The sequence below is a fragment of the Oreochromis niloticus genome, linkage group LG5 (genome assembly GCF_001858045.2).
Source record: "Oreochromis niloticus isolate F11D_XX linkage group LG5, O_niloticus_UMD_NMBU, whole genome shotgun sequence".
Lineage (NCBI taxonomy): Eukaryota > Metazoa > Chordata > Actinopteri > Cichliformes > Cichlidae > Oreochromis > Oreochromis niloticus.
This window is the reverse complement of record NC_031970.2, coordinates 34,686,580-34,712,421: the sequence shown is the minus strand read 5'-3', so window position 1 is coordinate 34,712,421 and position 25,842 is coordinate 34,686,580. Positions and strand designations below refer to the sequence as shown.

Here is a 25,842-nt window from a genome sequence, read left to right as displayed (position 1 = left end):
TTCTGCTATCAGGCCAGTGACAAAAACAAACACAGATACAAATTTCTGAACATTTGGCCTCTTTCACCAGACATTCTCTTTTATCCAGAATGTCTCTCAGTGCTGTAGTGTAACTGTAAGAGGCACAGACAACAAATTTAGCACTGCTTCCCCCACTCTCAAGGTCTTTAAATAGCTGCAGCTCACAGACCAGGCAGCTGCTTCTGTGCGTCTACTCCGGTTTGACCCAATTAAGCCTTTAAAGGCTAATCCCATTCCTGCTATTTTTAGATTAAAGTGCTGATAAAGCTTTTTTGTTTTTAAATACCTACATTTCTGTTCCAAGAATAAATATGGGTTGTCACCTATCCCTCAGAGATTTTTAGGTATTAGCTGTGATCTCTGTGAAATTGTTTCTCTTACTATACAAGCCAGATTTCCTCAGCGTGACACCAAACAAACAAACAAACACAAAGCTTAATATTAGCCAGATTTATCCTGTGAACTACTGTCTCACCTATATGGGCTACTCCTTTTGACTCTCTCCTTCTCTCATTGGCTGCACTTCTTTCTTCTTTTGCTCAGCCCTGCCCCCATCTATCATTCTTCTCCTTCTTGCTCACTAGTCCTTTCCTCCCTTGACAGTATATTTCTTTGGCCATGGATGAAAAATGTCAAACACTGATAAAAAGAAGAGAAAAAGAAGAAAATGAAGCTGCTGAATTTGCAAAGGATGCAAAAGAAAAAAAGAACAAAGAACAGAAAACTGTGGATAATAGAGAAGTTGCATCACCTGAGGCAGCAACCACCAGTTGCCATAGTGGAGATTTTCAGTTGGAGCCAATGGAACTACCTCCTTTTGAAGTAATTACAGGGTAGGTTACCTATTTATCAAATTTATTTTAAAATACATTTATCTTACAAGGTTTTTCTGTCTGAAAGAGATTTCTGTCCAACTCATCATGCTTGTGACTCTTTCTTGGATGTCTGTTACTGCAGCATGTTCAGGTTGCTGTGGTCTGCGTGGTGTTAGATCTACTAGCCACTGAGCATTGTTGTTATGCGTTGCGTCCATCTCCCATATATTCTTCCAGTATTGCTCCATCTCCAGCCTTGTTCTCCTGCCACTGACAGGATACTTTGTAGGTATTCCTTTTGTCATCGCACTTTTCTGCAGTTCTGATAGTTGGCTAACTTCTCTCTGTGTTGCCTTGATCTAATCTGATTTTCCATGGATGATGATGATATTTCCCACTGACCTGGTTCAGTACTTGTCAGGCATTGTTTTGTCCTACAGGCAGAAAAAGCCCATGTGTTAAATTCAGCTTTGGGAAAAAATAATGACTGTAGAACATGTTTTACATGGATGACCTAACATCTCCCCAAACATGAAGTGAAAATCAGGCCAAAATGTATTTACCACCCCTGGTGTCTAGCTTCATAAGCCCCGCCTCCTCCATATTAGCAGTTCCCGATAGTCTCCTTCACTCATCTTTCTCCAGAATAAATGTATCTATTGAAAATAATATGAACTCTGGATCCTGTTAACAAATGAAAAGAACTAATTACACTTATATGAAACCTCCTGCTGCTATGGTTTTACATCGGACATTTTATTTAAAGTTTCCATGTCACCAGGCTGTAGAGTGACCTGTGAGTGCATAATGGGTCTGATATTAGTTAAAATCTTAAAGGGCAACATTTAATTTCCAGATATTTCTGATATTAACACTTACTTTGGGCTTCTGTGCAGTGAGCAGCTGAGGTCATCTCTGTCTAAAATAGGAGTGCAGAATCTTTGACTATATAGACTACAAGAGTAACACAGGTGCGAAGCATCGCTAACTAGCTAGCAACAAGCCTCTAACACAGTGTGCATGCTAAACGGTTAATCTAGCAAAGTACTTAGCGACAGGAGCAACAAAGTGATGAACTATAATCTGTTAAGGCATATGTCTTTTTAATTATATCAACGTGGTTGTATTTATCTTAAGTTAACAAGCTGTCGGTCTCAGTAAACTAGAGATGGACCAATCCGATATACAGTATCAGTATCGGTCCTATCCTGACATAAATTACTGGATCAGATATTGGGGAGAAAAAAAAATGTAATCAGATCCATTACATATCACAAAAGCATCTCACAAAACTTGCGACATGGCGTAACCCAGGTAGTGACCTTAGCACGTTGGAGCTTACGTGATCGAGCGGCTGATGTGTGTGAGACCTTTCGGCGGAGTTCACACTGTAAGCATTTGGAGCGAGCTACGCGCTGCCAAACCAGGTGTTGTGCTAATGTAGACAATTAAACGTGGATGTAGAGATGTTTTCGTTTTTTGAAAAAGTGAAAAATGAGTGTTGTTACATTACCAGTCAGTTTGAGGGTTACAACAGAAAATTATATATCTAATTTTCTCACGTGGTATCGGACAGAATTATTTTAACAAACGAAAGACATTTTGCCTGATAATTATTTTTATCCTCCTGTAACTTTACTGTATAAAGAGCAAAATTTCAGGAGTCATTAGCCGTTATAAGAAGTGTTTGTGAACTAAAACTCAAGAATATGGGATGCTGTTTGTCTGGGATTTGGAGAGCCCAGCTTGTGTTCCCAACGCAGGATACCTACTTTGACATGACACATGGCTAAACAGTTTTGTGGTTTAAAAAAAAAAAGTATGAAAAAAGTGTTTTTCATAGTTACGTTTTGTATACAAATGTATTTAATTTATAGAAAATTCAGTCTCACGTTAAATGTGATAGAAACAGCTTACACTGACTGATAAAAGATGAGTGTCATAAAGCCATGTTTGCATGTATAAAAGGGTCCATTCTACAACCTGTTTTTTTTTTATTGTTGAATATAAACATTACTTTGTGATGATATTGCACTTCCTTTTTTCAGAACCAAAGACTTTTTGAAAACTGCATAAAATTGCATTTTAAATTACTTTTTGAATATTACTGTAAATACAGTATTGCTGAACTGCGAAATATTTTGGGTGCAGTGTATTTTTTGCACACAAGAGCAATAGAATAGCCTTAGTGTTTTGTCTTTTAAACCTTTTGAATGAACTTATACAAAATGCAGCAAGACATTAAAAAAACAGTATTATTGATTATAAAATAGACTATATCATCATGTATAATCTATACTCTCACTCTTGTTGTGAACAAGTTTTATGATATAGTCACCCTCCTCCCCCTCCCTTTCTCCCTCCTCCCCACACCTGAAATTCACTGAGGAGATGATGGAGCGGGTCAATGCTGGGCTCAGATCTACCCCCCGGCCCAATCCCTTTTTGTCTCCCGTAAACCCCCCACCAGAGCAGCCAAAGGTTCGCCATCAGGCCCCGCCCTCAACAGAGCAATTGAAGTTACATTGCCCAGCCTCGCCCCCCTTAGTTCCTCCTTACCACCTTCATGCTCTGTCTCCGCAGTCTGATGTGTGATGTGTGGAGGGTCCGGGCCGCGAGGATTATGGCAGTGGTGACTTTTCCCAGGAGAAGCTGGGACCCTGTTTATTAGAAGGTTTTAAAATTTCTGTACTTTTAGGTGACAGAAGGAGACATGTGGCCTGGTCAAAACACAGAGAGCTGCACTCTAAAAGATCTTTAAATATAGTAAACATACCTTGTGTGCCACAGACTGCTCCCAAACACGAGGGGGCAAATAATACCTCTAAAACACTTAAGTTGGCTTTGTTAAACGTTAGATCTTTAGCTGGGAAAACATTTTTAATTAATGATTTAGTCACCGAGCACAGCCTTGATTTTATGTTTTTAACTGAAACTTGGTTGGACCAAAGTAACAGTGGAGCTGTTCTCATCGAGTCGACCCCTCCTAACTACAGTTTTATCAGTGAGGCCAGGGTGAGCAGGAGAGGAGGAGGGGTTGCTGTCTTATTTAATGAATCATTTCGATGTAAGCAGCTATCTCCTGGAAGTTTTCAGTCTTTTGAATATGTGGCTTTACAGCTGAAGGCCTCATCCAAAGTTATGTTTCTTAATGTTTACAGGCCTCCCAAATACTGCACAGACTTTTTTAATGACCTCAGTGAACTGCTGTCTGTGATCTGTGTTGATTTCGACTGTGTAATTATTGTTGGGGATTTTAACATCCATGTGGACAACCCTCAGGACAAAGGGACTAAAGACCTGAGTAACACTCTGGGCAACTTTGGGCTGACTCAGCATGTAACCGAGGCCACACATAATAGAGGACACACTCTTGACCTACTGATCTCCAAGGGCCTGAGCATTTCAAAGGTTACTGTGTCTGATGTGGGCCTGTCTGATCATTACTGTGTTTTCTTTGAAAGTAAAATCTCAGCCCACACAAATATATCAACAGCAGTGATCACAAAACGGTGTAAAACTGAACACAGTAGTGAGATCTTTAACCAGGTCTTCCCATTAACACCTGACCTGTCCAGAGGTTCAGTCAATGAGCTCGTCACCAGCTTCAATGCTAAAATGTTAAATGTAATGGACACTATTGCTCCCATTAAGGTGAAGGTTATCTCTGGAAGGAAAAAGTCTCGATGGAGAAACTCCACACTGGTGAAAAATGAAAAAAGAGAGTGTAGGAAAGCTGAGCGCAGATGGAGAAAAACAAACCTCCAGGTTCATTATGACATCTATAAAGAGAAACTTCACAATTATAACTTACAACTGAGGAGTGCAAGGAGGTCCTACTTCTCTGACATCATCACCAAAAACAGTCATAACGCTCGGGTCTTATTTTCTACAGTTGACAGGCTAACAAACCCTCCTGTGTCAGTGGCAGCTGAACTTCATTCGACCATGGCCTGCAATGACTTTGCCAAATTCTTCACAGAAAAAATCCAAAAGATTAGACAAGCAATTAATACATAAACAGCAGATCCAGGAAATGTACTGTGTCCACCGAAAAACTGTTTAAACACCATCAAACAGTTTCACCCTATTTACAGCAAAGACCTGGAGGACATCTTAGGTCAACTGAACTCCTCCTCTTGCTGTTTAGATGTCCTGCCAACAAGTTTTTTCAAAAAGGTCACAAAGACTTTGGAGTCAGACCTGTTACAGATCGTAAACTTTTCTTTAATGTCAGGTGTGTTTCCAGAATCACTAAAAACTGCTGTAATTAAACCTATACTGAAAAAGGACAATCTTGACAAGACACAAATGAATAACTACAGGCCGATCTCAAATCTCCCATTTTTAAGTAAGATTATTGAAAAAGCAGTTTCTCAACAGCTCAATTACTTCTTAAAACAGAATAACTGCTATGATGCCTTCCAGTCAGGTTTTAGACAGAACCACAGCACTGAAACCGCTCTGACCAAAGTGTTTAATGACATATGTCTGAATACAGACAGTGGAAAAATGTCAGTCTTAGTTTTACTGGATTTCAGTGCAGCATTTGATACAGTTGACCACAACATATTACTCAAACGACTGGAGAGCTGGGCAGGTCTTTCAGGAACTGTACTAAACTGGTTCAAAACATACTTAGAAAACAGGAAATACTTTGTATCAATAGGTAACTTCACATCTGAGCAGACAAGTATCACATGTGGAGTTCCCCAAGGTTCCATCTTGGGACCCCTTCTGTTTAACATTTACATGCTCCCACTGGCACAGATTATAAAGAACAACAAAATAAACTATCATAGCTACGCAGATGACACACAAATATATATCACAATGTCACCAGGAGACCGAGGCCCTGTACAGGCTCTTGGTAAATGCATTGAGGAAATTAATGACTGGTTGTGCCACAATTTTCTCCAGCTAAACAAAAATAAAACTGAGGTAATAGTCTTTGGTGCAAAAGAAAAACGATTACAGGTCACCAGAGAACTTCAATCTATACACCTAAAAACCACAAACCAGGCGAGAAATTTGGGTGTAGTGATGGACGCAGACCTAAACTTAGAAAAACACATTAAGACAATAACAAAATCAGCTTACTATCACCTCAAGAATATTTCAAGGATAAAAGATCTGATGTCTCAACAGGACCTGGAAAAACTAGTCCATGCATTCATCTTTAGTAGGCTTGATTACTGTAACAGCATCTTTACAGGTCTACCTAAAAAATCAGTCAGACCACTACAGCTCATTCAGAACTCTGCTGCTCGAGTCCTCACTAAGACCAAAAAAGTGGACCACATCAGTCCAGCTCTGAGGTCTTTACACTGGCTGCCTGTCCGTCAGAGGATAGACTTTAAAGTTCTGATGCTGGTCTATAAAGCTCTGAATGGTTTAGGACCGAAATACATCAGTGACCTCCTGACCCAGTATGAACCTTCCAGATCCCTCAGGTCATCTGGATCTGGTCTGTTATCAGTCCCCAGAGTCAGAACCAGACACGGAGAAGCTGCATTCAGCTTTTTTGCTCCATATATCTGGAACAAACTCCCAGAAAGCCTCAGATCAGCTGAAACACTCAGTTTATTTAAATCCAGGTTGAAGACTCACCTGTTCTCAGCTGCATTTGAATAAAGCACCAAATCCACACTTAAGTTTAAATTTCAAAACCTACTTTTTAACTACTGATTTTATCTACTGTTCTGATTTTATCTACTGTTTTGATATTTGATTTTATATACTGTTTTGTTTGTTTGTTTGTTTGCTTGTTTTAATCAAATTTAAATCATGCTTTTTATTTGTTTTTGTTTTTAATGTCTCTGTAAAGCACTTTGAATCACCTTGTTGTTGAATTGTGCTATATAAATAAACTTGCCTTGCCTTGCCTTGCCTATATCGGATTCATATCGGTATCAGCAGATATCCAAATTTATGATATCGGTATTGGACATAAAAAAGTGGTATGGTGCCATCTCTAAGGTAAACCCATCAGGAGATAAGGTTTGTGGTTGGGGGTTATATGCAGTGACTCCACCTGAAGTCACTGCTGCACTGACTCTGGCTCCAAACGTGCAACATGGCAGCCTTCACAAACAGGAAATTTTGGCTTCATTTCTGTACAGTGGGAGAAGGTGGAACCATGTCATTCATCTTTCATACAGTCACTGGTCAAAAAGCAATTTGTTTTCACGAAGAAGGTAAAAAAGTCCAAAAAAGAAACTCAAGTTTTATTGAAAGCTTCAAATATTTTGGATAAGGAACAAGAAAGCCTATTCCAACAGGAAGGTCTTAAAAAGAGCAACAATGATGATATTTGCAAACAAATATTATTATAATCTGGAAGGTATGTGTCAGCAGCTAAATTTGGGAACTTTAAAAAAACATAAGTAGTAAACATCTCCAACAAATTTTGTTCCAATCTGGTAAAAAACAAAACAAAACAACAACAACAGAGGCAAAGATATGAATGCACCCAGCACATAGCACCCAACATGTGACAGTACGTTGTGAGCAAAACGGTTAACTAAAGAGAGATGCTAAAAAAATACTGTTATAGTCAGCCAAGCCTTGATATAAGCCATGTGTTGTGGAGTAACTGCTTCTGTTGTGTAACGTATGCGGGAGGTAAAGAAGTGAATACTGCAAGAGAGTGCAACCAGATTGAGGTGGATAGAGAAAAACGTTAGGAGTGATGTGCTATGCTATACTATTCTATGTCAAGCTGTGGGTAGAAAGTTGAAGTGATTCTGTATTAAATTATCCCAACACTGGTCTTGTAGTTAAGGGTGTGAACCCAGTTTAGCTGTGGTCTTTGTCCATGTTCAAAGAAAATCTTGGCTTCCTTTTTAAAGAGCTTTTTCACTTTTATAACAGTATATACCAGGCTAATCTCATGACAAGTCACCTACAATAACTTATTATTGAAAGTGTCCACTTTTACATTTTTCTCCTACATAATTCATTTTAAAAATTATAAAAAGCAGTGAGCCTTTCATCTCTTGCTTTTGAGTAACTATAAGACCATATCTTCCTCTAAGAGATTGAAAAATGCATCTTTGACCGTATGTGTATAAAATATTATGTCAGCAAATGTTTTTTTCACTTATTCTGTTTTATACAGGGACAGGATAGATCCTTTTGTCTTTAAGTTCCAGTTCAAGAATGTTGAATACTCTTCAGGACGCAACAAGACCTTACTTTGTTACTTGGTGGATAAAGGAAACACATCAGATGGACTGCTAAGAGGCTACCTGGAGGATGAGCATGCTGGGACTCATGCTGAGGAGGCATTCTTCACTCAGTGTTTGCCACATTGCAACCCTGCACTCAAATATACAGTCACCTGGTACAACGTTTGCTTAAAGTATCGTGTGGTCTTGAGAATGTGGCAGTTTGTGTATTTCTTGTTTCAGTCAGGTCAGAAGTCTCCATTTTAGATTCATTCATCTCTTCTATTGTCCCACAGTAGTTTCACCCTTCAAGGCCAAACCCATACATACAATAATGACAGGGGGGGATAACAACTGTTAGTTACTAATATTAATGAAAAATGAACATGGATTGCAGAACAACTGGTGAAAATTATTACATTTATCCAATCAAATAGTTTTCAGTGCCTACTGAGCCTGAACCTGCTCAGCTAGGCTGTTTCAGTAGACAAGATGGGTAAACAGGCAATAGCTGAAGGCATCTGCAGTATTTGAAACCTCAGCAAAATAGATGTTAAAATGGATCTCACCGATCTCACTGACTGACTATCAGGCCACCTTCTATTTTCTATTTTGTTCAAAGGCAGTGGCTCCATAGAATACTGGTTTACATGTTTGACTAACAAGCAACAGATCCCTGATTTGAGCTTGAGAGGAGACATAAATACCTTGAAGCTTTGTCAGGAAAGGCATCCAATGTATGTAAAAGGCTGCAACATCTAAAAGATGTTTTTTTTTTCCTGCCTTTTTTTAAGCAACATTCTGCTCCATACCAGGTGGTGGTCTGGGTGGGCAGTCGAGTGTGAGACTCTGTACTTGTGTGAAATGTGGAACATGTCTTAGTTCCACACTGTTCTTCAGTCTGGTATATCATTTTGCTATATCAGTTCTCAGACTATGAGACAGTCAGACTAGATACAATAAAAGCATCCAGTGATATAAATTAGATTTTGCTGTATACTGATAAGTAAAAAAGATTGTGTATTTTAATTTGAATTTTGCCTTGTTCTTTTCAGGTACGTGTCCTCCAGTCCCTGTTCAGCTTGCGCTGCAAAGATAGCTGAACTATTGAAGGACCAGAAAAATCTTAAATTGAATATCTTTGCTGCTCGGCTGTTTGAGTGGGAGGAAGGAGAGATCCAGGCTGGGCTGAGGACCCTGCACGCTGCAGGCTGTAAACTGAGGGTGATGAAGCCTCTAGATTTCTCTTATACCTGGGATACATTTGTTGAGAATGAGGATCAGTCTCTGAATCTGTGGGAGGACTGCAAAGAAAATTACGAGTATTACCATGAAAAACTGTCTGATATTCTAACACCATAAATTCTCATTTTCAGCATTTTGCCTTTATTAGAGCTATAAAGTTATGCTGATATCAAGTGCAGAAGCTCCACAGCAGAACATAATTATGGATGCTGTGATACTAAATCTGTTATCTGCTTTGGCATTATTTATATCACTCTTTAAATAATTTCTTTACAGTTCACTTCAGGTTCAGAGAGATACACAGACAGAAACTGAGATATTTTTCAAAACAAGAGCTGAAAATCCTAATTAAAAAATACCCCTGTATGTGTGAATCTAGCCTTAATGTCTGCAGAAAACTGGGATTTATCAGATGACCACAGGTACAAATGTTGTTTTAAGCAGATTATTGTTATTTGTTTGTTGTTGTTGTTGTTATTTGACATTTTTTACATTTAAATTAACAAAGTTTCACTGCTTTGTCACCAGTTTACAGTGAGAAATAAAAAAATATAAGGAAAGTCCATTCAAGCTGCTGGCTCTTTCACTTACTGTAAAATTCATCCAGTTTTTGTCTTCTCAACATGTAGATCTGCAGGATGCTCAACTTCACTTCCCTGCAGTGTGTCCACTGCTTCACCAGCTGCGTTAAGTCAACCGAGGTTGTCCGAGAGGAGACAGGAAATGATTAATTAATTAACGAAAGACCAAGACAGACTTTTAATTCATTTGAAAGCCTGATGCTTAGCCTCGTCCACCCCAGCTGTAAAACTCAGAAACCAGTCTTACTTGTTATCATCTATCGTCCACCTGGGCCTTACACAGAGTTTCTCTCTGATTTCTCAGACTTTTTATCTGATTTAGTGCTCAGCTCAGATAAAATAATTATTGTGGGTGATTTTAACATCCATGTAGATGCTAAAAATGACAGCCTCAACATGGCATTTAATCTGTTATTAGACTCAATTGGCTTCTCCCAAAATGTAAAAGAACCCACCCACCACTTTAATCACACTCTAGATCTTGTTTTAACATATGGCATAGAAACTGAACATTTAACAGTTTCCTGAAAACCCTCTGCTGTCTGATCATTTCCTGATAACATTTACATTTACAATAATTGATTACACAGCAGTGGAGAGTAGACTTTATCACAGTAGATCTCTTTCTGAAAGTGCTGTAACTAAGTTTAAGAATATAATCCACCCACTGTTATCATCTTCAATGCCCTGTACCAACACAGAGCAGAGCAGCTATCTGAACGCTACTCCAACAGAGGTCGATTATCTTGTTAATAATTTTACCTTCTCACTACGTACGACTCTGGATACTGTCGCTCCTGTGAAAACTAAGGCCTCAAATCCGAAGTACCTGACTCCGTGGTATAATTCTCAAACACGTAGCCTAAAGCAGATGACTCGTAAGCTGGAGAGGAAATGGCGTGTCACAAATTTAGAGGATCATCATTTAGCCTGGAGAAATAGTTTGCTGCTTTATAAGAAAGCCCTCCGCAAAGCCAGAACATCTTACTATTCGTCACTGATTGAAGAAAATAAGAACAACCCCAGGTTTCTCTTCAGCACTGTAGCCAGGCTGACAAACAGTCAGAGCTCTACTGAGCCAACCATCCCTTTAACGTTAACTAGTAATGACTTCATGAACTTCTTCACAAATAAAATTCTTATCATTAGAGAAAAAATTACCAATAATCATCCCACAGATGTAACATCATCTACAGCTACTCTTAGTACCATTGATATTCAGTTAGACTCTTTTTCTCCAATTGATCTTTCTGAGTTAACTTCAATAATTACTTCCTCCAAACCATCAACGTGTCTTTTAGACCCCATTCCTACAAAACTGCTCAAAGAAGTCCTGCCATTAATTAATGCTTCAATCTTAAATATGATCAACCTATCTCTAATAATCGGCTATGTACCACAGGCCTTCAAGCTGGCTGTAGTTAAACCTTTACTTAAAAAGCATCTCTAGACCCAGCTGTCTTAGCTAATTATAGGCCAATCTCCAACCTTCCTTTCATATCAAACATCCTTGAAAGAGTAGTTGTCAAACAGCTAACAGATCATCTGCAGAGGAATGGCTTATTTGAAGAGTTTCAGTCAGGTTTCAGAGCTCATCACAGCACAGAAACAGCTTTAGTGAAGGTTACAAATGATCTTCTTATGGCCTCTGACAGTGGACTCATCTCTGTGCTTGTCCTGCTAGACCTCAGTGCTGCGTTCGATACTGTCGACCATAATATCCTATTAGAGCGATTAGAACATGCTGTAGGTATTACAGGTACTGCACTGCAGTGGTTTGTATCATATCTATTGTTAAGGTTCAAAATTAAGGAGGGATACAGGAGGAAATCCAAATAACACACTGATCCGGCCAGGTGGAGTCAAACGATGATTTTTAATGAACACACGCGTGGGAGATATAACACTGTACACAGACAGCATCAGATCTCGCCCCAAAAACGACCCAACAATAGTTTTATAGCATCAAGGTATGTTTACTGACGCCCTCTCTACGTCATTACATGCATCAGTTTCAAAACCACAAATGTTCTATTTGACAACTTTTAACACAGTTTGAAAAGAACATCGTCTCCATCTCGACAGCAGGTGTTTCCTGTCGCTGTCCTGCCCGCGCTTATCTTCTGGAACATCACGCTCAGTTCTGCAACAAACTGTCACTCATGCAGGCACAATTTTGCAGTTGCAAGCTTTTACAAACTAGTATTTGAACCTTCACCTACCCCTGAGTCTAACTGCTGTGTAGGTGTGTGTATGTGTGTGTCAACCTCTGCTGCACTTTGTTTCACCTCTCACCTCACCAGCTAAACCTTGTAACCTTTCCACCAGACAGAAGGCCAGCACGTACACAACTGAAACTATATGTGTAATATGTTGTTTTAATCAAAAAACCACTACTAAAAGCTTAATAAAAGAATATAAATGAATAAAAGATAATAAAGAATAACCTGGTTATTAACATAGCATCCCCAAACAGCTCCTCAAAGTAACTTACACTTAGATTCTGCTTTAGTTTCACTTTTGCAAAAGTGAAACATAGCATAGCATAAGCATTCAAAAGCATTTAGGATTATAGCTTCAACTCAACAGTTTAAAGTGGTTTTCACTGGACCTGTAATAAAGGCTAATATGATGCCAGTATGTTTGAACATCTGAATGCAATATCAATATTAATTATTAGTGCAATGGTAATGATGATTATAAAAATAGCAGCAAAATATCTTTCTAATCTGTACACTATCTAATAGACTCCAATTTGTACATGTAAATGGAGAGTCCTCTTCACACACTAAGGTCAATTATGATGTTCCACAGGGTTCAGTGCTAGGACCAATTCTGTTTACATTATACATGCTTCCCTTAGGCAGCATCATTAGAAGTCATAGCATAAATTTTCACTGCTATGCAGATGACACGCAGCTCTATCTATCCATGAAGATGTCCTAAAAACTCCCTGAAAAGCCTTCAGTTAATCCAAAATGCTGCAGCAAGAGTCCTGACAGGGACTAGAAAGAGAGAGCAGATTTCTCCTGTTTTGGCTTCCCTTCATTGGCTTCCTGTTAAATCCAGAATTGAATTCAAAATCCTGCTCCTCACATACAAGGGCCGTTTCTCAATTCTCAAGTACGCGAGTACGTACTCGCGTTCTCGGTCAGTACGTACCCGCCGAGAACGCGAGCACGGACTTGCGATATGTACAATTGGAACACCTGCGTACGTGATGATGTCACAGGTCCGGAGTCTTTACTGCCGTCCCCTCCTAATTTAACTGTGAGTAACATGTTATGAAGCTTAACTTTAATCACAGCCAAACCGGTTAACTCAGGAACAAATAAAACACTGAAATAAACCAAACATTAACATTTAGAAGTGATCTAAGTGACTTATATATCAGTTTTAACCTCAGTAGTGAAACCTCTATTAATAAATAGTGTACATACGTGTACATACCTTAATAAAAACAAGCAGGTGAGATGTTAGAACGCTTTTATTTCTATTCTAGTGGACACTCAATACTATAGACAGCTGCTGGGGTTTCTTTAACCTGAGTAGTGAGAAGTCCGCGAGCGGGGGGGGGGGGGGGTTGAAAACGATGTGCCGGGAGTCCGCTGTTGAGTTTTGGACGAAATGCATTCTGGGATATATAGCTGTCCCAAGTCCACACCGATGCATGCTCGATAAAACGGGCGGAGCGAGAACACATCCGGGACTTTTTCGCGTTCTCGGCTTGATGCGTACTTCGAATTGGAACAGTACTTGGTCTCCGACTGATGACGTATCACGAGTACACGAGAACGCAAGTACGCACAAGTACGCACAAGTACGCATATTGAGAAACGCCCAAGGTCTTAAATAATCAGGCCCCATCTTATCTTAATGACCTTGTAGTACCATATCACCCTATTAGAGCACTTCGCTCTTGTGTTGTCTTCGTAGAGCTTGTTAAAAATAACACAGCATCCACTCATGCTTTGTGAGTGACAGGGGATTTCTTTAAATCACCCTGCCGTTCTTTGTTCAGCTGAGACACCTGAGTTAGAAAACGCACAACACTGCAATTCTTTCACTCGCGAGGACGGTCACAGAGCACTCGCACAGGAGACACTCATGGACTCGCGCTTTGTCACCGTCTGCGTTCTTTATTTATACAAGATTGTTCTGTGTGTGTGTGTGTGTGTGTGTGTATTACAAAGATAACAACGTCACTTAGAGCGGCGGGTTTTTCCCTTTCTACATCTGTATGTTCTTTTAAAAGAGCTGAGGTTTCACTTCTCTAGATCTAAATGTTCTCTGAAGACAGGAAGCGGTTAGTAGCTGCACACAAGTTACTAGGTGAAAAGTCACTTAGACATGTGCTTAATAATGAATTAAGGAATACATTTCATGGAGCTGATCACATATATGTTCAATAATCTTTTAACATTCCGCCCTGTTTATCAGAGAAATGAAATGTATAATAGGTAACTACTTGTCATTCTCAGTTACCACATCATTAGTTACACTTCATCTTTATCTAACAAATAGGAAAAGAAGTCTTCATGATCTTCATCAGTTTTGGTACATCTGCGTATGCTGTGAGTGACAAACTTATCATCTGTGAAATTACAGCTTTAAACAAGGAATAACTCAAATAAAGAAAAATAAAATCAGGAAAAGTCCAACGACAATCAACAGTCTCTTTAAAACTTGTTAAAGTTGAGGGCTTCTTCCTGGATGAGGATGTTGATGTTGTTGTGCACTTTACAAAAGTCATTCTCAGGGCGTTTCCCATATATGGTTGTGTTAATACGCTCGGCATGTGCGAGCAAACATAACAGTCTTTCTCTGCGGTTCTGTTAAACACGTATCTGTACCAGGCATAGTCCATCTCTTTTCTCGGCTCGTGTATTGTTGTCTTCCTTCTTCCTGGGTGGATAGTGTGATGAGCAGAGCCGTTGCCAGTAGTGAGACGCCAGTTACCACCTGAGAACACTACATTTTACTTAAGGCATTTAGGTCATATCTATTTTTTCAAAGAACCCACACATCTTACATATTTCACACTTTTAAGTTAGGAAAAAACTTTGCATTGCTCACAGCTCATAGCTCACAGCTCTAAAACCAGACATTAGTAAATCATATGCCTAATCATTATGCGTCATTGTGATCCACAAGTATGATCACAAATTTGTTTTTCAAGCCAACAAAACAAACAAACAAAAACAAAAACAAATTGCCTATGGCATCAAGGCTTTGCGTTCATGTTAATTGAGTGTAAGCTGCTTTCTTCATTGCAAGTGTTTGTTACAATAAGGTTTAATTCATGCATCTTATCACTGAGTTCTAAATTCAAACTATCTCACTTCTGACTCTTTTCCAAAAATAATTTCACATATAACAATCTGTGTGTGTGTTGTCTATTCATTAATATAGTTGTCAGTTATTTCTGTCATTATTTTTACCTTCTTTTGTTTGTGATGTGGTGGACATCTCTAAACAATCATGAGTTCAGCCTTCAATTTCAATCCAATTATACCCTGTATTCTCGCACTCGAACGTCTCCTGGCTTCACCTCCCATCGGTCCTCGTCCCTTTTTTTCACAGTGTTCTTGTGTGGCCTTCAAAGCTCCAACAAACACAGTCTGTTTCTTCTCTGTTTTGATCTTTCAGTATTCTTCTTTTAAGTTAAGTTCCAGCCTGGCAAAATATCATGTTCAGTGCCTTCGAACAGTCATGTGACACTGTTCTTTACCAGCCACTGTGCATGCTGCATCACGTGCTTTTCATGCTGCTGCTGCAGTTGTCAGTCAGTCTTGTTTCATTTGCTCTGTCTTTTGCCTGCTGTTAATTCTTCAAGTCCACGATGTTCTGTCGGTCTTCATCATGAGATTAACTGTCCTTTGAGCTTCTTCTCAGGGTAAAGGACAAAGTGGGAGGTCAAGCTATAAAATTTTAGCCAAAAAGTGGCTTGTTTTCCCAATTAATCTATGCTTTTGCCGCTGTACTCAAGGTTCCAGGTTGAGAGAAATCCACCTGTATTGACACACTAAAGCATGCAATTAATATCATTTTCATTACTTTTCATAAAACATTCATTCGCTTCATCTTCTTAGAGTTTAACTCGTCTGATTCTCTCTGTGAGCTGTCTTGACACAGTCAGCTCCTTTTATGGGCATGTAGTTCCTGTCACAGACACACATTTCCTGTTTCTGCAGACTAATCGAACTCTTTTGTTTTTCTTTGTATTCATAGTCTATAAACCCTCTTTAATTCTACTAAACCTTGATCTAAAACCAATACACCTTTATGTCACACTCACACTTCTAAATAGAGCCCTTTCAGACATCAGGAATCATCACACACACTGCCTTTTCTCTCAAACTTCCACTTGTTCACTCACTCTACTATGAACCTTTGTAGTGTTATTATTACTTATTTTTTATTATTTTTGTACAAATCACACCCAATCACTCAAAACCTACTACTCACAGCATTCACACAGTTAAAATCACTCAAAATATGCTTTCATACGAGTATTTTAGACATGCTTTTCATAATCAGAAAGAGCAAGTCAAAGAAAAACAACTGAAACCTCTAATCATCCTCACAGCACACACATAAACTGGAGAAAAAACTAAAACACACCAGCATTTATTGCTCAAGAGAGGTTACTACTGAAAGATATATAGTGGTCAATTACTATACATCCACAGTAATGAATTCAAACTCTGTTTATACAATTGTAGTGAGCAAAACCAGCATCTCAGTCACAGGCATTTAGCAACATTTGCAAGCAATAGTTATAAAGCTCAATAACACTCTAAACTGAAAGCAACAATCTCCATGCGCGTCACCGCTCCTCATTTGCATTCACACACACGCCATCTAAAAATAGAAGTCAACAGGCAGTGCACTGCTGACACAGAGACTCCTTTCACACAAAGAGCTCTTATTTATATTACACAGACGTCTTTTATTTACAATCACTCTCAGGCCTGACAGCTTCTCAAACCTGTAGCTTTAGCTGTTGTATTCAGGGTTTGGCTTATTAGTTGTTAGTATAGGTTTGCTCTTCATCTCAACAAAGTCTCATCTAGGATGACAGGTTTACAGCCAGGTCAAGTGTCTCTATGCACCTGATTAGTTTAGTTATTTTCCTTGTTTTCTTCATCTCATATATCATTATACTGAATTTGAGCAAACCTTAAGCTTGAATCAGACTACTTTTAACAATTATCCACCTCACATCATAACTGACTGAGGTGCCTCTTATTATTAATATTATGTCATTATTAATGTTATCATTGTTTTGTTTTGTTTTTATAACAGCAGTAGTATATCACAATATTTATTAATATATTACAATATACTACTATACTACTAATATACAATAGTTTATTATTTTATATTTTATTATGTATCCATCATGGGCCTGTGTGATCTGCAGCTTCACCCCTTCCCAAGCTGGAGACATTTACCTTTTCCTTGGCTGAACAATGACACAGCCTTAATATACCTTATGCATCTCTCTATTTTATTTAATATGTTGTGTGTGAATTATCTGCTTTCATTTATTCTATTCGTTCAGCTTGGTTGTCTTCCCAACCTTGTTTTATTTTTAATACCAATTTACAGGTTATTATCCTTCCTATTATCAGTTTGAATACCATAAAGATAAGCTCTAATTTAATTTATCCTTTTGTTTATTACACCTATTTCTCTTGTATTTATATGTATTCAGTTGGATCTGTATCCAGCCCTTTTTAAACTTTGATCTCTAATCTTTTACTTGATGAGGGATTATTATGTTCTTCCTGATATGGGTGAATGTATAGTGGGATGGTTTGTTTTCTTAGGCTTTCTCCATCTACAAGCACTAATTTGTCCGGCGCCTGGACATTTCTTTTCTAACCACTGCTCGTCAGCAGTGAGTTTTGTGGGCTGATTCCCCATTATCACAGAACTGCAAAGCTTTCTCTGGTACTAGACTCGGGGGTGGTTGCTGACACGCCCTTCTACTCCGGGCTATTCCTGGAGCGGTGTCAGTTTTATGAGACAAAGCCCAACCTTTTCCCATTTGTCACCAGTACTTGAGCTTTTGCAGGATACACAAAGAAAACAATAAAAAAACAATGGAAGTAGTTCAGCAACTTATTGTGCTTTAAAATCAACTTACTTCCAAAACATATATACATACACACAGATAGACATTTGAGCGCGAATTTGTCACGAAGTAATTCCGGCTACTTCTGAAACCACTCTAAACACAGTTCCTTGTGGCGAACTTAAACCTTATTTGTCACAAAGTATTTAACGGCTACTTCTAAAACCAACCTAAACTTAGTTCCTTCCGGCGAACTCAACCTATTTCACGTGTTTTTTCGAAGTAATTCCGGCTACTTCTAACCTATTTTACGCATTCTTCTAAACCCTTCCGGCGGTTTAAGACCAAAAAAGTGTTTTCTCACCCTCAGTCATCTTTTGCTGGTTGTTCAGGTCATCTGGATCCCAGCGTCGTGGACCAGGACCGGCCTGGATGCGCATTTACGCCCAGGACTCTCACCTCTACCTGGAGAGGGCTGTCGACAGACTTCGGTTCTGGCTTTTCCACGACGTCAGGATGCAGCAGTCAGACCTTATTGGAGTCACAGAAACGTGTCTGTTGTTTCCATCGCTAGGCTCGAAGGACCAATTTAAATGACAGGGGATTTCTTTAAATCACCCTGCCGTTCTTTGTTCAGCTGAGACACCTGAGTTAGAAAACGCACAACACTGCAGTTCTTTCACTCGCGAGGACGGTCACAGAGCACTCACACAGGAGACACTCATGGACTCGCGCTTTGTCACCGTCTGCGTTCTTTATTTATACAAGATTGTTCTGTGTGTGTGTGTGTGTGTGTATTACAAAGATAACAACGTCACTTAGAGTGGCGGGTTTTTCCCTTTCTACATCTGTATGTTCTTTTAAAAGAGCTGAGGTTTCACTTCTCTAGATCTAAATGTTCTCTGAAGACAGGAAGCGGTTAGTAGCTGCACACAAGTTACTAGGTGAAAAGTCACTTAGACATGTGCTTAATAATGAATTAAGGAATACATTTCATGGAGCTGATCACATATATGTTCAATAATCTTTTAACAGCGAGCTACTGCTCCAAACATTTTATTAACACCATTCTTCCGTCACACCACAGACCAGTCTTCTTTTATGTGCTCCCCTGGAGGCATTCATGAGCTTTCTTAAATACAGTGCCCCCTGCTGGTAAACCTTATCATTACATTAACGTATACATATCAACACATCCCCTTTTCTCTGAATTTTATACAACATAGGTCTTATAAACTAACATATACACATAATAATATTTTTTCATTAATATCTTTTCAGTTTTTTTTTTAAACACCATCAGAATATAAGATAAAACAAATCCAGTTCACTAGTTTTACAGATTAAGCCTAACTGGTCTTTTGACCTTACGCTCTGACCTCCTCAACACAGGTTCTGAAACCACTTCACTTTTCTCCACATACTCATGTCCATCCAGTGGTTTCAAATCAGACACTGTCTCTGCATGTGACACATCAACATTTTCATCTTCCTCACCACATTGTTCCTCCTGAAATGTCTCTTTAGTCTTCACCAAGTTGCGACGGTTCCTTCTGAACACATGACCTTCGTCAGTTCTTACATCATATGATCTCGGACCTGCTTCCTGAAGAACAATGGCTTTCCTGCTCCATGCATTCTGATCTTGGATTCTCACTACATCGTCCTTTGCAAGCAATCCAAGTGCTCTTGTTCCCTTGTCGTATTGCTGTTTTTGTTTCCATTTCAGATGCTCTTGCTTTTTATAATTTCTGCACTCTGCTCTGCTATGCAGAAAGCAAGCAAAGTTGTGTGTAGCTTACGATTCATCAGCAATTCTGCAGGGGATAAACCACAGTCAAGAGGAGCAGTCCTGTAGCTCAGCAGAGCTAAATAAGGATCTGATTGACTGTCTGTAGCCTTCTTCAGAAGCTGCTTGATGATATGCACTCCTTTTTCAGCCTTGCCATTTGCCTGTGGATGTTGAGGACTTGATGTGACATGTTTAAAGCCATATTCTCTTGCAAAATTCTGCCATTTTTGCATCTTTGCAATTATAGCAAGGACCATTGTCACTAATGACAGTTTCTGGTATTCCATGCCTGGAAAAGATAGACTTCACATGTGTGATCACATTATTAGCAGTTGTACTTGAAAGCAGAGCAATCTCAGGAAAGTTAGAGTAATAATCTATAACCAACAGATAGTCTTTCCCATTAAAATGAAATAAATCTGTTCCTACTTTCCTCCGAGGCGCTGTAGGAAGTTCAGGAATCATCATGGGTTCTCTTGCCTGTCTGCTCTGAAACTTGTTACATGTTTCACACTTTCCGATCATGGTCTCAATGTCTTTATTAATACCAGGCCAGTACACAGTGTCTCTAGCCCTGCTTTTACACTTTTCTATTCCCAGGTGTCCCTCGTGTAGTCTTTGAAGTATCAGCTGTCTCAGACTATGTGGTATTACAATCCTATTGCCTCTCAACAGCAGTCCATTTACCACATTGAGCTCTGATCTAACATGATAATACTTTGAACAAGACCCTTTGGGCCAGTCTCCTTGGATATTTTCCATCACCGTTTGCAGCTCCCTGTCTGCAGCCGTCTCCTCACATACTTGTTTTATCTTTGCATCAGACACTGGCAGAGACTCCACTATCATATTAACATGATCGTCTACGTCTTTTTCAGTGGAGCTTGCGTGACACACCTGTGGTGCTCGTGATAGTGCATCTGCTAAAGCTAAATGCTTGCCTGGTGTGTATATCAAGTCAAAGCTGTACCTCTGCAGTTTCATCATGAGACGTTGAATCCTCGGCGACATCTCATTCAGATTTTTCTTAATGATTGACACAAGAGGACGATGATCTGTCTCAACTGTAAAGGTAAGAAGACCATAAACATAACAGTGAAAAATATCAAGTCCATATGCCAGCCCAAGACATTCTTTCTCAATCTGAGCATATCTGGTTTCAGACTTAGTCATGGATCTAGAAGCATAAGCAACTGGTTTCCAGTTCCCCTCTTCAGCTTGAAGTAAAACAGCTCCAAGCCCATCCCTTGAGGCATCTGTTGAGATTTTCAGACTCTTAGTTGGATCATAATATGCAAGCACTGGGCGCGTTGTCAGTGTGGTTTTTAAATCATTCCATTCTTGTTCATGCCTTGCTGACCATTTAAATTCTATGGAATCACGAAGTAACTCCCTTAGTGCTAATGTTCTCACTGACAAGTTAGGTATGAATTTTCCAACAAAGTTTATCATTCCCATCACTCTGAGCACCCCTCTCTTATCTGTCGGGCGTGGCATTGTTGCAATGGCTTTTATTTTTCTTTCATCTGGCTCAATACCTCCAGCAGAGAATTTGTCTCCCAAAAATGTTATTTCCTTTACACCAAAATGACACTTGTCACGATTTAGCTTTAATCCATTCTCCCTCACCCGTTGCAGCACCTTCAATTCAATTCAATTCAGTTTTATTTATATAGCGCCAAATCACAACAGAAGTCGCCTCAAGGCGCTTTATATTGTACAGGAGATCGCACAATAATACATACAGAGAAAAACCCAACAATCATATGACCCCCTATGAGCAAGCACTGTGGCGACAGTGGGAAGGAAAAACTCCCTTTTAACAGGAAGAAACCTCCGGCAGAACCAGGCTCAGGGAGGGGCGGGGCCATCTGCTGCGACCGGTTGGGGTGAGAGAAGGAAGACAGGATAAAGACATGCTGTGGAAGAGAGACAGAGGTTAATAACAGATATGATTCGATGCAGAGAGGTCTATTAGCACATAGTGAGTGAGAAAGGTGACTGGAAAGGAAAAACTCAATGCATCATGGGAATCCCCGGCAGCCTACGTCTATTGCAGCATAACTAAGGGAGGATTCAGGGTCACCTGGCCCAGCCCTAACTATATGCTTTAGCAAAAAGGAAAGTTTGAAGCCTAATCTTAAAAGTAGAGATAGTGTCTGTCTCCCGAATCCAAACTGGAAGCTGGTTCCACAGAAGAGGGGCCTGAAAACTGAACTTTTACAGTTTTTTCTGATTGCTTAAGCACATTTTTTGTAACTATTGGCTATTTTTGCAAAACTCTACACACAAATAAGAAAACCTGTCAAACCTGTATTGTTGAACATTCTCACTCTTCTCTTCCTATAGTGAGAGTCGCGATTTGTTCAATCATTTTTTGAATGTTTCTTTTGTGATAGTTTTCTATCATTTTTTTTTTCTTTTTGCTACAATGTCTTTAAACTTTTCTCTATCGTGAAGTACTGAGTACGTTTATATTATAACTTTGGTTATACACAAGTCATTTTATATGTTGGCGTCTTTTTTGTTTATCCAATCAGTCGATTTATGGGTGTAACTATTGTTTTGATTAATGGAGTCTGGTGCGGAGCCGCCGTATCCGCAGGATGTTTTTTTCTCTTTTTTTTCTTTGTTTTTTTGTGCTCCTCTTCCCGGCAGTCCCCTTAATGCATGCTGGGATGGGCCGCAGTGGTTCTTGTTCTTTTTTGCGGCCTTTTTCTTTTTGTGGGGTGGGGTTCAGTGTTCTTGTCGTTAATTTTGTTTTAACTGTTTTTATGCCAGTCGTGTGTATTATTTTTCACCAGTCCATAGTGTCAGGAAGAGGAAGATATTTTTGTGGCTATTTTTATAATCATCATTACCATTTCATTATTAATAGTGATGTTGCATTCAGATGCATTCGGATGTTCAAATATATTGGTATTATATTAGTCTTTATTACAGGTCCAAGAAGAACCACTTTAAACTGTTGAGTTGAATTTATAATCTTAAATGTTTATATGCAGACTGCATGGTGAAAGAAAAGGCCCCCACGTAGAGTAACTCTGTGCTAAAATGAGACAGGAAACACTTTTGCAAGGCTTGCAGAAGTGAAACTGAAAGCAGGGTCTGAGTGCAAGTATTTTGAGCAGGTTATTTTAATCTTTGATTAAGCTTTGATTAAGCTTTAAGTAGTGGTATTAGATTGGAACATTTGTTTTATACATTTTACATATAAGTCAAGATCGGCACACACAGGATGGCCTTAGCCTGGTTGCTTAAGCTGAGGTCGATCAAAGTGCAGTGTGAGGATCACACATGTACAGACATATACACATACACACACATAGTTTCAGTTGTGCTGGCCTTCTGTCTAGTGGAAAGGTTACAAGGTCTGGCTGGGGAGCTGAGAGGTGAAACAAAGGGCAGCAGAAGCTGACACATACACATACATATTAGATAGACTCATTTATATAGGTAAGAGTTTAATTATGTTTTGCTTGCGACTGCAAAGTTGGGGTGCATACGTGTTAGTCTGTTCCAGGAAGTACACCAGATGTCCCAGAGATAAGCGACAGCGAAGGCGAGCTGAGGGGAAGCACCGAGCCGAAGACAATGTTCTTTTTTAAAACTATGTTCAAAGTCAACAGAACATTTGTGGTTTTGGAGTGACGTATGCTGTATTGAGACTGCCAACCCTATAAAGTCTTTGTTCTGACTATTGTAAAGTAGTTCAACACTGATTGGGCGGTTGGACTCACACATGTGTTCATTAAAATGTCGTCTAATTGCACCAGCCCGGATCAGTGGTTATTTTTGGATTCCACCTCAATATCTGAACCTTAACAATAGGTCATAACAGCTCTCATTTAGATGCGGGGTAACAATGCTGCTGGTTTAGGAACATGTTCTTTGACATTTACATCCTGGAATTGCAAGGGCTTAGGCAGAGCTTTGAAACGTGGGAAGGTTATGTCACATTTGAAGCATTTATCGTCTGATATCATTTTTCTTCAGGAAACTCATTTTCACTCCAATGAACAGAGACGTTTAAGACCAAACTGGGTGTCGCAGGTCTACCAGTCCACTTTCACATCTAAGGCCAGAGGTGTTGCTATACTCATACGGAAAACCACTCCATTTATATTTGGATCCGTCGTTACTGATCCAGGTGGGAGATTTGTTTTGGTCTCTGGGTCCATTAACTCTTTTCCACTGGTTTTGCTAAATATCTACGCTCCTAATTTTGACTGTCCTGACTTCTTTTCCAAAATATTTGACCTAATTTCTGAATATAATATGTCGAATATAATAATTGGTGGCGATTTTAACTGTTATTTTGATCCTGTTTTGGGTAGATCATCTACAAAAATAGCCCCCACTACTAGATCCACGGCAGTTTTGAACAATCTGGTAGAATCACACAACATAGTAGACGTTTGGAGGCTTCAGCATCCAGATGACAGGCAATATTCCTTTTTTTCACCTGTACATCGTAGCTTTACCAGAATAGATTACTTTGTTACAGATTCTAGACTATTACCCAGTATTATTAGCTCTGCTTATCATCAAATCTTGATTTCTGACCATGCCCCACTTACCATGAAAATAGATTTTAATTTACAGCCTCGAATTTTCAATTGGAAATTCAATTCTACCCTTCTGTCAGACAAAACTTTCTCCACTTATGTTTCCACTGAGATTTCTGATTTCTTAAAACATAACGACAACGGTGAGGTCTCTGATTCTACTCTTTGGGAATCATTTAAGGCAGTATTGCATGGCAAGATCATCTCCTTTCAAACATTTTCGAAAAGAACTAGATTAAATCGTCTGTCCGAAATTAAGTCTGAATTATCAACATTAGAGGAGGCACTTCGCCAGTCTGATACTGAGGACATATCTAATGCTATTCTAAAACTAAAACTTGAATACAATCATATTTTGGGATCCCAAGTCGAAACCAATATCGTCAAATTGAAACAAAGACACTTTGAGTTGGGAGATAAACCCCATAAATTACTTGCCAGACAATTAAAAGATGTGCAAGCCCATCGCACCATACACAAAATTGCCTCTTCTACCGGTGAATTCATTACTGATCCTAAGCTGATTAACGACAGATTTGTTGAGTTTTTCAACACACTGTACTCTTCTAAATCGAACGCCACTGACTCTGAGCTTTTTAGCTTTCTTAACTCTCTGAACATTCCAACCCTCACAGAATCTGCCACCCAAGCGCTTGAAGCTGATTTCAGCGTCACAGAAGTCAAAGCTGCTATCCTTTCTTTCCCTAGCGGTAAAGCCTGCGGACTGGATGGGTTCAACATAGAATTTTATAAAGCCCACATTGATATGATCGTTCCACTTTTACTCAGAATGGTAAACTGCTCCATTGCGCGGGGCTCTTTTCCTGATAGCATATATGATGCCCATGTTTGTCTTCTCCCTAAGAAGGACAGAGACCCCACCAATGTGACTTCATATCGCCCACTTAGTTTGTTAAACTGTGATCAAAAAATAATTGCAAAAGTCTTGTCTTCACGTCTTAATAAATTTTTGGGCACTTTAATTCAACACGATCAAATCGGGTTTATCCCAGACAGATTTGCTTTCTCTAACACCAGTCGTCTATTGAATGTACTGTATGGAACAAATCCTCCAAATTCAGCTGTTATTTCATTAGATGCACAACAAGCTTTTGATCAAATTGAGTGGAAATACCTGTTTGCTACACTTGAGAAATTTGGCTTTGGTAGTAATTTTACAACTTTGGTACGTATGCTTTATGCTCGGCCAAGATCATCGGTACTGACAAATTTTGATAGATCACATCCGTTTCTGCTTCACCGGGGGACTAGGCAGGGCTGCTGTTTATCTCCACTGCTCTTTGCTTTAGCTATGGAGCCTCTGGCCATTGCAGTTAGGTATATCCTGTGGTCCTGTCAAATCTACTATAACTGTATATGCAGACGATGTGGCTCTAACACTGTCTGATGCCAGGCTCTCCTTGCCTCCCCTGCTTCATCTCATTAACAAATTTGGACAACTCTCTGGTTTCACAATTAATTGGGACAAGTCCATTTTTATGCCACTGGCAAATGGGCTCGACTCTAGCTTCATCTCTAGCTTACCTTTTAAAACCACCAGCAGTCAC

General features: G+C 39.3%; 1 protein-coding gene across 1 annotated transcript; it reads left to right on the top strand.

The window, feature by feature from the left end:
* Positions 1–531: 531 nt before the first annotated feature.
* LOC100696148 (C->U-editing enzyme APOBEC-2-like) lies at positions 532–9,994 on the top strand. The gene is made up of 3 exons (XM_003459300.5): positions 532–854; positions 7,957–8,181; positions 9,061–9,994. The coding sequence occupies exons 1-3, from the start codon at positions 640–642 to the stop codon at positions 9,365–9,367; spliced, it is 747 nt and encodes a 248-aa protein (XP_003459348.1). The 5' UTR covers positions 532–639; the 3' UTR covers positions 9,368–9,994.
* Positions 9,995–25,842: the final 15,848 nt, after the last annotated feature.